Below are 17,685 nucleotides of genomic sequence, written 5' to 3'. Positions count from 1 at the left end.
ATGAATATATGGCTTCTTTTTAATATTAATGTGATTTTTAACTAAAAAAGTGTGTGGTCCTATTTTTCTTGGCCATGTTTTGATGGAGTTCAGGTTGAATGTTCCAATCCATCTGCATTGCCCGAGGCTGGAAAGAGACAGTCAATTGAGGAACCATATGTCAAGGTTATTGCCACTTAGTTATATTGAATTCTGTTCATTATCTGGAAATTTTAGATTTCAAATGTTTTCATTTTCATCTTTACTGGTATTTTATTTCATATAATCTCAATGTTAACGTCCATTTTAGCAAAGTTTGCTGATACATGCCAAATGGTTTCTACTTTTTAGCTTGAATTGTTCACTCCTAAGGAATATATTGGTAGTCTTATGGAGCTTGGTCAAGATAGGCGAGGTGAATTTAAAGAGATGAAGTACTTGAATGAAAATAGAGCTTCAATTGTCTATGAATTACCACTAGCAGAGGTATTCAATTCTCAATACCGTTCCAAATGTCAATATATCTTTTATGTAGAACATGGTTTAGGTGGGTTATTTTGATTCAAAGATATTGGTTGTATGTTCTAGGTTTCGTCTCAATAATGTGTATTGATGTCCTAACAATATGTTGCCTTGTTCATTAGATGGTGGGAGATTTTTTTGACCAGCTTAAGTCCAGAAGCAAAGGTTATGCTAGCATGGAATATTCAGTTGTTGGGTAAGTATTTACTGATGGGTATTGATACCTTCTCTGTGTATTAGTTCCTAGTGAAACTCGTTCCTTATATAGGACTGAATGCTACTTGTGTGCATGGCCCATTCACTACCCCCTTCACAGATCAGATACTGAAGAATGTCAGTGTTAAGGAAGTATGTTCCTTCACTGATGGATTCTCAGAATACCATCAGGTTAGAATTGTTGATCAATTGACTAGTTAATAACCAGCTTCAAAGCCCAATTCCAGATCGATAGACTATCTAACAGCCAGCTTCAAATCCCAATTCCAGATCAAGCGACTATCTAATAGCCAGCTTCAAAGCCCATTTGTAGATCAGAGTTCCAATGCCTTTATACACTCTAGGTGGAAATATTGGTGCAGAAATTATGGGGTGCTCAGTTCTGGGTGAATATGTTGAACAGAATGAGCTCCTATGCTTCTTTACATGGTTTTCTTGGTAACTACAAAGCTGGACCCAATTTTTTCCACCTAATAGTTTCTCTGGTCATTTCATGTTGGCATTATAACTTGCAGTCTCTAGTCTCGTTGACCCATTTTGGTCATTTGTGGACGTTAATACAAATTATTTTCTTTATTTCCTTTTTTAATTATCACGATAACATTTTCCTTTCCCAAAAGAGAAAAAAGTTTTAATTAGGCTGCAAGTATTTATTTCAGAAATTTCTTTATTCTAAAAACAGTATCACAGGTTTTTAGAAAAGGGTGTGAAGATATATGTGCTATTTGTAATACAACCCTAAGGTTTTGACGAGGATCCATGAGAAAGGCATGAGGTGAGAACTTTTTGGAGGTCAAGGATGCAGGATCTGAGTCAGTCTATATTTGAATATTGTTGGCATGAGATTGCCAATGTGAACATTAATAGAAAGGTGACATAAAATATACCAACTTGAAGGAAATAAATCTACAATACACATACATACAAGAGATATTGAGTGTAATGGGAACCCTGATTCCATTAATCCATATTCAAGTCTGTACATACATGTCTCCCTTGCCCCAGCGTGGCTATGGGCAACACAGGCATGGAAACAAAAGACAAACTTTCCATGCTCAGAACTGTGCGCTCATGATACAAGAATCTCATATCAACAATAATGGCTAAAGCCTAATGTGCAATAGTCACTAAAGTGTAATTTCAGATGTGAAAGACAAGCATCCTGGAAGGTAGGAGGAGGGTCCTTACAAGTCCCCTAACTCCCCTTTACTAACCTATGTCAGAACCCCTATGTGATAAAATAAATAAGCCATAAGGGACAACTGAACATAAAGTTATAAAACGTAAAGAGCATGACACCCAAGTCAACATAAGCTGTAGGGATATGTATGGGGCACCTACAAAAATTAAGGAGAAAAGAAGAATATAGTAAAGCCTACTAAATTGAAACGTTGAGTAGAATAACCATATTGTGCTTTGTATTGGCATTTTAAAGCTGTTGTCCTAACAGTGAAAGATAATTATCACCCTCGAATCTACCTTATTTTATACAGTTCAATAGCAACATGATAGATACGATGAGCACAAATTATGTTTACTGGCCATATGTAATTAAATTAAGGCCTATATAACTTACTCCTTTTCCCCATGTAATGAAACATTCGATACTAGTGCATGTACATAAGACAGTTTCAGTGCCTTACCACTTGAGCCTAAGTATTTCTGGAGTACTGTCTTTTAGGCTATTGTAGGTATTAGGAACTGAATCTGGATAATTATGTGTTCTTTGTGAGGGAGAGCACTTTGATTTCTCCATAAATGTGGTGAAAGAGACATTTTGTCATGTGTTTGAAAACATTTCAGGTTTTTCATTGGCAGCTTCAGGGGCTACTTCATAGCTTATCTGCAGATAAAATTACTCATATAGGTATATTAGATTGAGCAGTGTTCAAAATATTATGTTTTAAGCACAAAGTCAGTCGTGTGTTTATTGAAACAGGCCTTATCTTTTGCTGTTTTCAGATTTATGTTTCGAAAATAACTAATCTGTTGCCTGGCACAAAGAGATGACGTTTTGTTGATTTGTAGCCTTGTTAATATTAGCCATTTGTCTTTTGCATGTTGTGACTCTTTCTTTCTAATTTTTTTCTTTATAGTGGTGCAATGATGTTTTCCAAGTCCATTTTTATGTATCTGAACATTTCTATCATATATTTTAATGGTATGTATGTAGGTACCGTGAAAGTGACCTGATAAAGCTTGATATACGTATCAATGGCGAACCAGTTGAGGCATTAGCAGCAATCGTTCACAAGGACAAGGTATTTGGGTCTTGAACAATTAGACATTTCTCATATGTTTTGGTATTTGATATATTCAATCCCCACAATAAATTTGATTGTGGGAATTGTTACAACAAAATCTTACACTTCTAGAGATAAAGTGCAAAGCTCAAGTGTGGGACCCTTTGCACCTTAAAAGGGCCCATTGTCACCTCACTAACCCTCTTCTTGCTTCTGGCCAGCTTTGCTTTGGCTTATGGGAGGTTATTCATGTATATCTAGAGATCAAATGGCCTGGTCAAACCATGGCAAAAGCTCTCTAATGCTTCTACTTCACACTCTACCAATAAAATGACTTGACTGATTACGGGTTTCTTTAGGGTGATTGGGTTTATAGTTCAATGGGAATGTCCCCAAATATACAAAACCATGAGATTTACCAGAGAGCAGAACCTTAGCAAAATAGTTTTGTATGATTTACAAAAGGGTTTAAAGTGATGGAGAATGAAGGATCAATGCTTTAGTTTATCAATGAATTTTTGGGCATATGGAGTTAAATAGTGAGTAAATCTATGGAAGAGAACTGATGGAAGTGATTTCAAGAAGAGAGAGGAAGCTACACTTAGGTTCCTCAAGAGAAATTTGATGAAAATCTTCTTCATGGAGATGTTAGAGCCATAAAACATTTAACAACCTTTTGCTGAAAATTTCTTTAAAACCCTAATTCTTCAACAAGCATAGGGTGGAGGAAGGTGCTTGTTGCCACCTCCACAACTGGGCTAACGTGGAGAAAACATTTAACTCCACTTGGTGAGGCCTTGGGGGCTGTTGAAGTTTCTAAGTTTACTTAATTTAGAAACCCTTCATGCACTTTTTTTTGATTTATTCCTACCTACTTGTTAATTTTTCTTTAACAAGTTATTTACAACATAAATACTGAAAATAAACACCAGTGCATGCTCAACATATTACAAATCAGCAACTAAAAGAAACAAGAACAAACACACCACATGACACCATTATTTTTGGACCAATGTCCTCGAAAACCTAATGCAAGTATTGGAGAATACATGTGTCTAAGCCTCCTTGCAAATTTTGAGACTTAGGGCACATCCGATGCTACCAGAGAGCAACACTCCCTCTTAGCGAGGAATGTGCTCTAACAATGCCTCCCACTGAAGTATCGCCCTCACTTCATAACATTGTCCTCTGCGTTGCTGATGTCTGGAATTTTGTCCACCAACTACTACGCTGCTGCTGACACTACCACTGTCAACATCGCATCCATACTACAACTCCCTCTCAAGTGTTGCATATGTGTTGCTGCTAGCACTGCCACAGCCAACTGCCACTGCGCTGAAAACTGTTGTTGCTACTCCAAAATTACTGAACTAATTGTGTTTAGTATGATACCATGTGAATGTTGAAGTCTGACTACTACTAGTCTCTACGCTGACCCTTTGAATCTACTATGTTGTTGCTGACCTCTACTCTGTGCAATCTGCACTGCTGCCAACTCTGGTCTCCACTGTTAAGTCTCTGACGCTCCTAGCCACTGTAACTATCTCCCCGACACTCCTCGACACCATCCGACACTAGTCCATCCTGCTACTTCTGATTTGGGCTCCTGTAGCAAGGAATTGATCCAAGAGGTGGGTTCCTCAAGGATCCTGTCCATCTGTAGCTCTTTTGAACTATAGCTCCAAATTAGCCCACCTCCCTCCTGGAGGTATCGCGACTGTCATGGCGAACTGCTCTTCGATCTTCGCCGGCACAGCCTTTGGATTGTGCTTCTAATCCTTGTCCTTCTTCTTGATAGGACACTAAGTAGCATAGTGACCCATCTCACCAAACCTGAAACACTTGAACTTCGAGACGTCCTTCTTACATATCCGCTGCTTCTGTTGTCCCTTCCATTCAAGGGTTGCATTATCCTCCTCATCCTTGGGCTTCGACCCACTGTTGCTGCTTTCGTCACGTTTAACCTTGACTAAGTCTCTCCTCAACTCCTCTTGTTTTAGAGCTACCCAGATCTCATCCCAATTCGACAACGCTGGTTTGCCTAGGATACTTTGGACAAAGACTTGCCACTCATTTGAGACAGAATTGAGGGCCAGTCTAACCAAATATGAATCTTGAGGTGTATGCCCCACAACAGAAAATTCATCACGGGTCTCCTGAAGCTTTGTGAGGAATGGATCCACACACTGCCCTTTCTGCGTTTGGGTAGATCTCAGTTTCTTCTCAAGGTACATATTCCATTGCTCGGAAGATCCCTAATATAACGTAGACAAAGCGTCCCACATCTCCTTAGAAGTCCCTCTGCTAGCTATGTGATAAACCGCATGATCTTTCACTCCGTCGAGGATCATTCTTTTCGCTTTCGCCATCCCAACCTTGTATTTCTTCAACGGATCTGCATCTGCAGGGACAACCACCACGTTGTCGATGTATGTCTTGAGGGCATGCTCATCTAGAAGGAACGACATTCTTGCCTTCCAGATGATGTAGTTGGATGCCCCATCCAACCTGTCCTGATCCCTCAAGCCACTGGTTGCCATTTCTGCCACAAATGTCGAAAATATCCTCTCACCTTTGTGTTATTACTGGGCTAGCTTACACAGTCCTTGCTAGAGCTAGTAAAACTGCTACCCCTACTGCTACTCAACTCTAGAGAATTCGAATCCTTGGCTGGGAATTCTCTGAGGAAAAAATTTCCTCAACCGTGCTTCTCCTCTCTCTTCTGACGATTTTCTGCCTAACAAACTTCCTATAGAAAATTCCGCGTCCCACCAGCTCTCCTCATGCTGAGGCTTCTGCGCTGCTCCCTTTTGCCCGACAAAAAAACTCGATCTAGAAGTTCTTCTCTCTGTCGACTCACTCAAAGAGAGGTTGCCTCGAAATTTCAACTCTCTAGCTAAGAATTGCACAAATCCTCTGGGGTTTTGAACTGCTGCCTCCTGCAACTTTTCAATTTCCCTCTTCTGCTCAATGTTGGATTCTCTAGTACTACTCTTCTTGTTCCACCTACAAGTCTGATACCATGTGGAAACTCCTAAACATGAATCCCTACTACAGCAACTGATGATATTTCTCCTATTTGTTAGATTTGCATAAACAAGTTATTTGTAGTTTCCTATGACAAATATTGAAATACATACATTGCAACTTTCACTTAATTAATTTATATGCGGAAACAAGAGACTAAGCAAGAAAGAAAATACAGCGCAATAACAACGTTATTTTTGGACAAATGTGCCCGGAAAAACCCAATGCAGGAAAACAGTGCAACAGATCTGAGGGTTTATTATTATTAAGCAGTAGCAATTTTTTCTCTAAATACCTCAAGGGTTATTCAGTTACAGAGAGAGAAATATTGGTAGAAATATTTGTGATATTACCTCACAATCATTGAGAAAAATCCCGTCTAATCCGGTCACTAGATGAGGTGCCTCTGGCAGGCCCTGCGCAGCCCTTACGCTGCCTCTGCACAGTCCTCATGCAGTCCATGTGTCATCCCCTTTAGACACTGCGTCACTTAGCCAACTGGTTGATTTGCTGCCCGGAGTCACTGCTCTTAGCCTCCCGGTCTCACACCCCGGCTCCCGGCTTAAACTAACTCTGCTGCAAAATTTCGGACTCTCTCTCACCCTGTGCACCGCCTCTGCGTGAGAGCTGTTGGATCACTCTTTGCCTCTCTTTGCTGATAATTCTCCTGTTGAGAAAATCTCTCTCTCTTTGGATGCTATCTCTGCCCCTCAACTGCAAGAAATCTACTCAATCTGAATTTCCTCCTGGGAACTTCTCACTTCAGAAATTTGATTTCTTGATCTCTCAGCGTGTTCTCCAAGTGCCCATCAAGCTTCCTCTTATAATCCTCTCGTTGGTCAATCAACAACCCAGATTAGATCCTAATCAATGGCTCGGATCATATTGACTTGATCTCTACCTTTTTCTAGAAGTTTCACCCACAACTTATATTAATACCCTTTAATTATTTTAATTTCCTCAAGTTTAGACTTAGGGTCCCATTAAAAATAATTAATTATTTTAATAAAACTGTCTTTGGGTGGAATTTCCCAAAACGATTTATGGGTACTGGAGAATACATGTGTCTAAGCCTCCCTGCAAATTTTGAGACTTAGAGCACATCTGATGCTACCAGAAATCAACATCATCTCCACTTGAGAAGTTGCTGTAGGTCCCTAATTAAGAGGGAGCCTGCAAACAAGTTTCTTACTTTGAAGAAATTTGGAATTTCTAAGCCAAGAGGGAGCGTAGGTACATTCCTTTTGTAGGAATGAGTAAATTCCTTCATTGGAGTAGATATGTCCTCCCTAATTAAGAGGGAGAGATAGACACATCATTCTTGTCTTCACTTGGAAGACAAAATGGAGGATTGGGTAAACATCTGGCATTCGACGCTCTTTAAGGATGTATTAGGGCATCCAAGATAAGAGTAGTCGTTGAGGACTGATATTCTTTGAGGATTGGGAATCCAAGATAAGAATAGTCGTGGTGGAGAGAATGATGAGGGTGTCTATACATCATTAGTCTTGCCAACATTGTGCTTAGATCTCGTGGAGAGATAGCGTTGTTAGTCAAGGCCTTGTTATGTGACAATGCTGGTTGATATGATGCTAAACAAATGGGTTACCAATCCGACTCTTATGAGAAATTCTTCAGATTGAGAATGACCAAGTACCATTATGAATACCTCCCTAGTTAAGAGGGAGTGTTGAAAAGTAACTAGGTTCGGTCTTCATAATGATGCACAATTGTGATTTTATGTAATTGATGAAAAGTAGAGAAACAAAATTATTATTATGCTTCTCTTATGGGTTTCATGAGCAAGGAATTTTATTTTTAGTGATGGCTCCCATTGAGAGCCTTTAGGATTTGTGATAAAAGTCAACTTGAGTCTATGTCATGTATGAAGGACCCTTCTTGAGCATACTACATTTTATATGAGTCATTAGATAAGTATAATTATACCTCCAAGACCAAGCAAAGTATCCTCCTCATGTTGGCTTCAAAAATAATAATGTAAATTCCCCAAAGGACATGTCGGCTAACATACATTCATGTCGGCTCATATACAAAGGCAAACAACTATTTATAGGCAGCTTGACCTCATTTCAGAAGGCATATTTCAGTGAAGTTTTTTGTGATGGTCTGCGGTGGACAAAAGTGCGAGAAAGGGAGATAGAAGCCTCTCATAACCAGCGAAGTAAAGGACAGGAAGAGCGAGGTTCTTAGGGTACTTTATGGGACTGTTTCAAGGGAAAAAAACACCTATCCGTACTAGAAGTCTGTTACAACAGTAAGGACAAAAATAAGTTTGTTACTAGAAGTTTGTTACAGCAGTAAGGACGAAGTTTGTTGCAGCAATAGGGAGCTGAAGTGGAAAAATGCCGAAATTTAATATATTGCAGCAACGAAGGCTGAGGAGAGGAGGAGTTTATTGTAGTAGTGGTGCAGTCCTTCTAGGTAGCTGAAGTGGAAGAAGGCTGAAAGTCTATATCAAGCCAAGGTTGAAGAAGAAATCGAGAAGGAGGAAGGAGAAAAATGTTGACTGTTGTTGACTAAGGATCTTGTGTCTTGGTCTTGGAGTGGCAAATAGGTCAAGAGTCTTGGTTTTGGTATTTGTCAATTATAATTTCTATAAGAAGAAGAATTTGTTTGGGTTTTCCTTTCAAAGAGTGAGAGGTTTTGGCCCTGGCTGATAGCCTATATTTTGTGTCTCTTGTGTCTTAATGGTTTATGCAATGGTAGCTGTTTGATGAAGAAGAACACTAATAACCTAAGTAAAGGAAGATTCTACTATAAATAAGTAAAAAGCACTCCCAAGTAGTTACTAATATAAGAGAAATCACATAATTACTCTGCCCTAGATTTCTCAACATGGTATCAAAGCTAAGGTGAGTAAGTCAAGGCAAGGCATCTTATCAAGGGACACTCGAGGATCAGATCTCAAGGAAGGAATCAAAGTGAAGATCAACTTAAAGTCAAAGGAAGCATCATAACCCTAGGTCAAAGAAGTCTACAAAGAAGTATTGAGATCATCATCAAGAGGGAGAAGGCCAAATCCCTACATCTACTCAAGTTAAAGTGTTTTGAAGACTATTCATCCAACAGAAGCTAGATCAAAAGGCGGTGTCATCTCACTCCCTATGGGATCAAGGATCATTCTTGAAGAAAAACTACCTACATCAAGGAGAAGTTTTCTATCCTCTATATCATCATCAACATCAAGGAAGTAGCAAGAAGGAGGAGCATCATATCACGTAAGTATATTTATGTCCACATCTGAATCTGTCAAAATGTCTTTTTGCAAGGAAAGCAACAAACTGGTTGGGGCTTCAAACTATCTTGCATGCAAGAAAATGACAGATCTAAATCTCATTGAAAATGAGGTGATGGAACATGTCAAAGGATCTATCACAAAACCAGGAGAGGAAGATGCTCAAGCTCTTGCCAAGTATATGAAAGGGGAAGTTAGGGCTCAAAGGATTCTCATAGAATCCATCAAGGATCCCCTCATCCCATATGTATCTAAACTTGAAACTTCAAAAGAAATCTATGACAAACTGGTAGAGTTGTATTCCATAAGCACTGTTGGAGAAGTCATCTCATTAAGGCAAGAACTCTACAAGCTGAAGATGTCTAGGGAAGATGGAATAACCTCATGCTTTATGAGGATATTTGAGATCCAGAATCAACTACAAGATTTGGGAAAAGTCATGTCTGATAGTGAAATGAATAAAGTTGTATTAAATGCACTACCAGAGGAGTGGGGTAACTTTACTTCAAGTATTTATGGGAAGAAAGAAGCTACTCCATTCTAGGATCTATGGTCACTATGCAAGATTGAAGAATCTAGACTAAAGGCCAAATCTGATGTGGGAGCAGGTGAGCAAAGTGAAGCTTATGCTATAATGACAAGAAGAAAAGGAAAATTTGGATAGTTTGGTTCTTGGAAAAAGAAAAAGAACATGTCTAAGATTCAATGCTATGGGTGTCAGGAATATGGGCACTACAAAAGAGATTGTCCTAAGGTCAAGAAGGACAACAAAAGAGGAAGAGAAGAAACCTATATTGCCAAATAAGTAGAGGAAGTTGAAAAGAAGAAGTCCAAGAAAGAGGAAGTAAGAGATCTTTATTACTGAGACAGTCTTCCTCACCTAAAATCTTCTCACATTCCTAAGTCTTCTGTTGTAAGATATGGTTATCATGATTCACTAAATGGGATGCATTAAGGCATAGAGGTTCTTCATAGAAGCATTGAAAGCAAGAGCTCATACATCATCATAGATAAGCACAAAAGACAGTTAGAATCTATGAAAGTGTAGGATATAGCTCTTGGGAATCTCATAGAAAACACTAGTGCAAGGTCATCTAGTACAAGGTTCATCATACATATAACATCTGCTGATGGGGATAATCTGGATCCTAAAAATTCATTGATGGAATCTACATTGAAAGGTTCACCAATCATGAGGGGAAGCAAGGTTTTCATCAAGAAATCCAAACTTGTGGAAATAATGGGATGATGGTATGATGACATAAAAGTGAAGCAGATCAAGGGTTTGAAGCTATTTCAATCAAGGAAGCTGCTACAGAAAGTCTGGATGACTCAAATGAAAAATGAGGTATGTATGCTTACATTTGATATTGTGGATGTCATGTCATATGGTTTAAGGTAACATGGATTAATGCTCTATCTTGAGAACATGATCAAAAGAAAGGATGCCCTCCCTCAAAGGAATGCAGGAATGCATGGGTCACACATTCACTAGATGAAATCAACATAATATATCCTCATATGAAGTATGAGGTGGTTAACTACAATTGAGGAACTTTGATTGGAATCTCCTGGGAATGAAATGTGCAAAGAATGGAAGGAAGAGATCATGGAATATGCAACCATGGTAAAGGTAATCAACAACCAAATGACCAAGAAGATTTGACTAGGATATCTCCATGGAAGATATGAAGACTCTGATGGAGTATGAAAAAGAAAGATGTTGAGAAATATAGGGCATTAGTTTTAGTGGATTTCTCTTCTTGTGAATGCTTTTTACTTAGATTAAGATCTTCTTTAGGTTAGATTCTTAGTGTTCTTTTTCATCAAACAGTGACCGATGCATGAACATAAATAGAAAAGAGACACACATGTAGGTTATGAGCCAGGGCCAAAACCTCTCACTCTTTGAGAGGAAAACCGCGCAAATTATTCTTCTGGAGATTCCAATTGATGAATACCAAAGACTGAGACCCTTGACCTATTAGCTGCCTTTAAGACCAAGACATTAGTTCTTCTTGACTGTCTTCTCCTTCCTCCTTTCGGCTCATTTAACAAATTGAGATCATCTCCTTTCATAACACACTTGAGATGACATTGTACTATATCACCGTTTCGTCACCAAACTGTCCTTACTACATCTCTAGCAAGATGCTGCAATTCTTCTCTTAATGGCACTCTTTCACATCATGGCTTCTATACATCATACTTTCCGAGATTACATACATCATGGCTTCTATACATCATACTGTCTGAGATTACATACATCATGGCTTTTATACATCACAGCTTCTATACATCATACTGTCTGAGATTTGAACTTCATGTTGTCCGAGATTACATGGAGACATATCCGAGCTTCTTTATTGTGGAGATCCAAACCTTTGCTTATGCTACGATATAACACCCAAAACATCTCTCAACACAGAGATCCGAATACTGTGTACTCCATCGAAATTATCCGAACTGGTTGACTGTAACTAGTACCGAAAATCTCAAAGCTATTCAAATTTTGAACTGTGCTATGCGAAGTTCCTTGACCTGGTATATATAGTGGTTGATCCTCCATAAATGAGCTGACATGTTCATCCGAATAGGTGTGTTCCTTTAACTGTGAGCCAACATGAGTTCTATGTTAATCTTGAAGCCGACATGAGGAAAGGTGCTAGTGCTTGTTGTTGGAGAGTTGCTAGACAATCCTATTAACTCAAATACATTTGTTACATGCCCAAGAAGGGTTCTTCATAAATGACATAGACTCTGACAAATCCTAAAGCTCTCAATGGAAGCCATCTAGAAATAAAAACTCTTGTTCATGATACCCATGAAGCAAGGCATTACAAAAATAATTTTATTCTCTTTATTTCATCATTAACAAAGACCATAATTACATGTCATTATGAACACCGAACCTAGTTATATTTTACAATACTCCCTCTTAACTAGGGAGGTATTCATAATGGTACTTGGCCATTCTCAATCTGAAGAATTTCTCATAAGAAGAATTTGGATTTGTAACTCATTTGTATTGCATTATACCGACCAACATTTATATAGCAAGGCCTTGACTAACAACTCTATCTCTCCACAAGATCAGAGAAAAATGCTGGCGAGACCAATAATTTATAGACAGACTCATCAGGTCTCTCTCAGAACATACCCCACCCAGGTTCTCTCAGAATATGCTGCATAAGGACTATTCTTTTCTTGGACTCCTCAGTCCCCAAAAGAATATCGCTCCTCCACGACTACTCTTTCATGGGATTCCCTATCTCATCCCACAAGAGCATCGGATGCCAAATGATTGCACAATTCTCCATTTTGTCTTCCTAGGTGAAGCACATAACAACATGTCTATTGCTCCTTATATGAGGAGGTCCTATTCCATTAAAGTAATGTACTCATTCCTATCACAGAGGAATGTACCTAAACTTCTGGCTTAGGAATTTTTGAGTTTCTTCCAAGTAAGAACCTTCTTCTCATACTCCCTCTTCACCAGGGACCTATAGGAACAATCATTTGTATGAAGAACTCCTTTCTTCGATGTCATGAATTTCTTTTTAAGGAGTCTTCAACCTTTTGCGAACTTCTATATATATAGGGCACAAAACATTCATCACTTTTGTCCATGAGTTAATCATGTCCTTAACTCATCAGAAAGTGATCCATCAAATTTTCCATCTGGCTTTGCTTCATGTCATTTTGCTTTCATGCCATATTTCTTGGAAGGACATTACATCCTTCTATATGGTCTGCTTGGAAGTCATTCACAGATCTTCCCTTTGACAGTCCTACATAATCTCAACCAAATGTTAGTTCAAAAATAATCTCTGAACACTTCAAATTAGATTTACCTTTGTGATGATCTTTCACCATGACATCTTCCTGTAAGTATCAGCATCTTGCATGCGATTTGACACATCTCCCACAAATATTCACTGTCAAGGGTCTCTATCTTTTTCCAACTTCCATCAGAGTCTTCACATTCTTCTGGGAGATATTCTAGTCAAATCTTCTTGGACTTTGAGTGTTGAATGCCTTCTACCTTCGTTGCATATTATCATGATCTCTTCCTACATCTTCACACACTTCATTCCCAGGGGCTTCCAATTAGAGTTACTCAATCGTAGTCAACCACCTCATACTTCATATGAGGACATATTATGTTGATTTCTTCTAGAGTGACTCATGCCTTCCAACATTCTTTCATAGGAGGAGATTCCTTTCCTTTGATCATGCTTCTCAAAATAGAAGTAGTGATCCTTGTTACTTGCAACCATACAACATGACTTTATAATATTAAATACAAGCATACATACCTCATTTTAACTTTAGGTCGTCTAGGCTTCTTTCAATAGCTTCCTTGGTTGAAAAGACCTTCAACGCCTTGATCTGTTTCATCTCTTATGCCATCATACCATCATCCCATGAACTCCACAAGTTGGAGTTCCTGATGAAACACTTTCTTCCTTTCTCAATCTGTGAATCTTGTAATGAGAATTCCATCTCGCATATCCTTATTCAGTAGATGTTTCCCTTTTTAAACTGATGTATAATGAGACTTGTCCTGGATGATTTCTTCCTTTGATCTTCTATTGAAGTCACCAAGAGCTATATCCTTCAAAGTTGACTACCATAGATTTTGTTCCAGCAGTCCTTCATGTTTCCTTATGGTGATGTCACGAGCTCTTGCTTCTAATGCTTCTCTTCCTTGGACTTCCTTCTTTTAGCTTCCTTCATTTGTTTGGTGAAATGGACTTCTTCTCTATTGTTGATCTTAAGCAAGGACAAACTTTCCTGTAATGTTTATAGTCTTTGCATTCATAGCATTGAATCTCATCTATGCTCTTCTTTCATAATTTTCCAAACTTCCTTTCCTTCCAACAAATATTTGAGTCCTTAACATTCAACACTTTTGCCTTCAATTTGTTATCTTCTATTTTGCATAGAAATCACAAGTTGTTGAATGAGGTAACTTTCTTATCCCATGGATATTTGTTACCTTGATTATTAGTTAGTGCATTATAGATCAATGATGATTATCTTCTTTCTTAGAACTTGAAGATGAGATCTTATGAAGATATCCTTCATCCTTTGATTTCTTTACTTTTGTGTAGATTAGATCTAATTCATGTGACCTTATTTATTCGTACTTGTTGTCGCACAGATTGTCACAACAATGCTCAGATCGGGGGCTGTCACCCTGATCCCCGATCTCTCCATTTAAGCCATCTCCCGCGGCTAAGGGGGGTAGATCCTATGGGGTAAAGGATGACCAACTGTGGATCAGTTGGGTTGGTAGACACAACAAGGCAAATTAACACTTAATTGATTTTAGAAGTTAATGGACCAGTGCCTTATGGAGTTAATGATTAAATAATTGTTTATCAAACGCTGAAAAATATGATCTTTGTAATTCCACCATTAACAATCATTTATCATTAAATAACTCAAACAAAATGCAAGATATTCAACAAAAGTACAATGCTTCAATAATGATCTAGCAATTAAAATTAAAAGGATTATATGCTTAAAATAACCATGCAATTTTTAAATGCTAATCAATGATCACTTTCATATAGCTAATCTTCAAATGAACATTTAAGCATGTTTAACCACATAAAAATGATAAATATTAATCCCACATCAAAAATCTATTAGCCTTAGCGAAATACACCAAAATTTGGAAACATGACAAAATATGCTAAGACTAAATGCGACGCAAAAATATTAAAAAAAAAACAACTCTTTATATGATTTTTATTTGATTTTTGCTATAAAGTTTCAAATTTAAAAAAAAAACAAATAAATCTAAAAAACTAAAAGCTAGCTTAATAAAATCAAAATTTAATCTGATCTAAAAAATTTATAAAGTTCTAAACTATAACAAAAATAAATTCAATACCCTAAGATTGCCCTTTTTAGGATTTTTATACATATATATTTTAAATAAAAAATTTCAAACAACTAACTAAATCTAAAATCTAAACTAAGAAAAGAAAACTTTTATGCCTTATTATATTTTTATATTTTTTATTTTTCTTTTGATTAAAAGTCAAAACAAAGTGATACTAAATTTGAATTAATTCAAAATCTAAAAAAACCCAAATGAAAATAAATTAAATTTACATAAATAAAAAAAATCTAAAACTAAAATTATGTAACAACACTACAATCCTAATGTAAAAGAAAGAAATCGTATTTGCTTTTTTTGAGATTTTTTATTTTTTAACTTTTAATTTTTTATGATTTATTAAAATAACACAACAGAAAAACTAAAATATAACTAATACTAAACTAAAAGAAATATAAAACTATATGCTAACCTAATACATCAAAACATAATCTAAATATCTAATGCTTTGAATAAAATCTAAAATAAAAAATCAAATACAATCTAAACTTATCCAAAACCAAGCCACCGTACGCATAAAAAAATACTTATGATTAAACCTGTTACCAAAGAGAGAAATGCGTTTTAGTGCAGCTGAGCCCGACGACGGCAGGAGGAACGCAGGCCTGGATGTTTTGACAGCAGCGGAGAATGCAGCTGTTGTGTTTCAATGTGTGCAGGTATGCAGAAGGAGTTGATGGTGAATTTATCTACAGGTGCGAGAGCTGAAATTGTAGAGGGAGGAAAATACGCAGGTTATGGAGCTCGCTGCGTGGAGTGATAAATTGATGAATGAATTCGATGGAAGGGACAATGTGAGGAGTTCGAGCAGATGAGAAACTGAGGGTCAACGGGAAGGACGCAGCCACAGGAAAGACACAGAGTGAAATGGTTTGGCAGCGGTGAATGGAGAAGTGCAGGTCCAAGGGTTTGGACAGTTGAAAAAACGAAATTTCAAATTTTTTCCAAAAAAATTTGATGACTCCAGGCAACAGCAAACAAATTGCCCAGGAAAACCACTGAAGCTCTCCACAAAATCAATATTTAAAATTCCCTGTTTCAGATTTTCCTGCAAGAGTTGATAGAAAAGGAGCTGAGCTGAAAGATGACAGTGCTGAAACTTGGCAGCGATCCAGGAGGCTCTCTAAAAAAAATTGAATTTTTTTTTGCAGAAATGAAACCCCAGCAAGTAGATAGCCGACCCTCTTCAGAAAAATTGAAACCTGTACCTGCAACCAGAAAAACAATGAAAGCAAATAGCCAGAACCTGAAGATGTAAATGAAACCCTAAAAACCCCTAAGAACCAACTAAATTACAACATTCACAAATTTATGACTCTAAGCAACCAGATTTGTCAATAATCCACATAAATATTTTTAGAATGTTAGATTTACTATGAGATACTTCAGAAAATCTTTCATGCATTCAAAATTTAAATGGTAGACCCAAAATCGAAACTAGCTGGGCTCTTCAAGAAAGTTCTTTCCGGGAGCTGGTTGGTTCAGCCTAGAACTTTCCCAAATGCCCGTTGATCTTCTCAATCTACATTTCCTGCACAGCTCACTTCAACTATCAATAAAGAGGGAAAAAAAAATACTAATTTCCAGATCTAATGGATATACTTGCCATTATTTCCAGAAATTCTACTACCAAAACCCTAGTGAGTGAACAACATACCTGTGTTCAACATCACTCTTCATCAAGCTATTACCAATGGCTAAAACTAAATTTATGCAGAAAAATGAAACAGCTTACAACACTTCAGGAGAGTAACACCAGCAAGATTTCAACCCCAAAGTCTTTCTTTATTGCATAAGAAAAAGTTTACAAGAGAGCTTTCTTCAGCACAAGACTCACATATCGAATGATCTCAAATGACCCCTAACACCCTATTTAAAGGAAAAATTCCCAATGGCTAGCTCGAGTGATCCAAGTCAAACTAATCTCGACCGATGATGAGGGTCAAAATCCCTTTTAATCTCATCTGTCCAATTTTTAAATGCATTTTAATATATTAAAAAATTAAAATTCTGCATTTATTTACTCAAAAATTTGATTTATTATTTTTTTTTTTTTTTTTTAAACTTTTATTTATTTATTTTAAAATTTTATTTTATTTTATTTTTTATTCTCTATGTTGCCAGGAAACGTGGGTGCGGGGACGGGGACGGGGACAGGGACAAGGACAACATTTTTGGAAACAGGGTGCGTGGGTTCGTCGGGTAATATAATAATATTAAATTTTAATAATTAAATTTTATAAATTATAAATTATAAATTTATAATTAATAATATATATGAAATTTGAATTTATATATTTTTTCAACTTTAAATTTTAAACAAGAAAACTTTAATGATAATCATTTAAACATGCATATTATTAATTAATATTTCATATATATATATAATTAATAATATATATGAAATATATTAAAGTTGAAAAAAATATAATTAATAATATATATGAAATATGAATTTGTATTATTTTTCCAAACCCATTCTAATAATGCATAAATGGAACTGCTTACCATTTTCATGTGATGGCAAT

The 17,685-nt window shown here is 37.0% G+C and overlaps 1 protein-coding gene across 4 annotated transcripts in view; it reads left to right on the top strand.

Annotated features, from left to right (window-relative positions):
- LOC149267621 (Small GTP-binding protein) overlaps positions 1 to 17,685 on the top strand; it is a 462,582-nt gene that overhangs the window by 364,156 nt on the left and 80,741 nt on the right. For 3 of the 4 annotated variants that reach the window (XM_089433721.1, XM_089433719.1, XM_089433716.1), the window contains 4 exons: positions 94 to 165; positions 331 to 465; positions 624 to 697; positions 2,891 to 2,978. In XM_089433721.1, the coding sequence (XP_089289847.1) occupies positions 94 to 165; positions 331 to 465; positions 624 to 697; positions 2,891 to 2,978 (369 nt within the window). The remainder of the gene's footprint in view (positions 1 to 93; positions 166 to 330; positions 466 to 623; positions 698 to 2,890; positions 2,979 to 17,685) is intronic. The other variant, XM_089433718.1, reaches the window with a different exon arrangement.

Source organism: Pinus tabuliformis, chromosome 6 (genome assembly GCF_031772625.1).
Source record: "Pinus tabuliformis cultivar Carrire ecotype Pingquan chromosome 6, CPIR1, whole genome shotgun sequence".
NCBI classification, from domain to species: Eukaryota; Viridiplantae; Streptophyta; class Pinopsida; order Pinales; family Pinaceae; genus Pinus; species Pinus tabuliformis.
The sequence above is the reverse complement of the archived record's forward strand: the minus strand, read 5'-3'. Positions and strand labels throughout refer to the sequence as shown.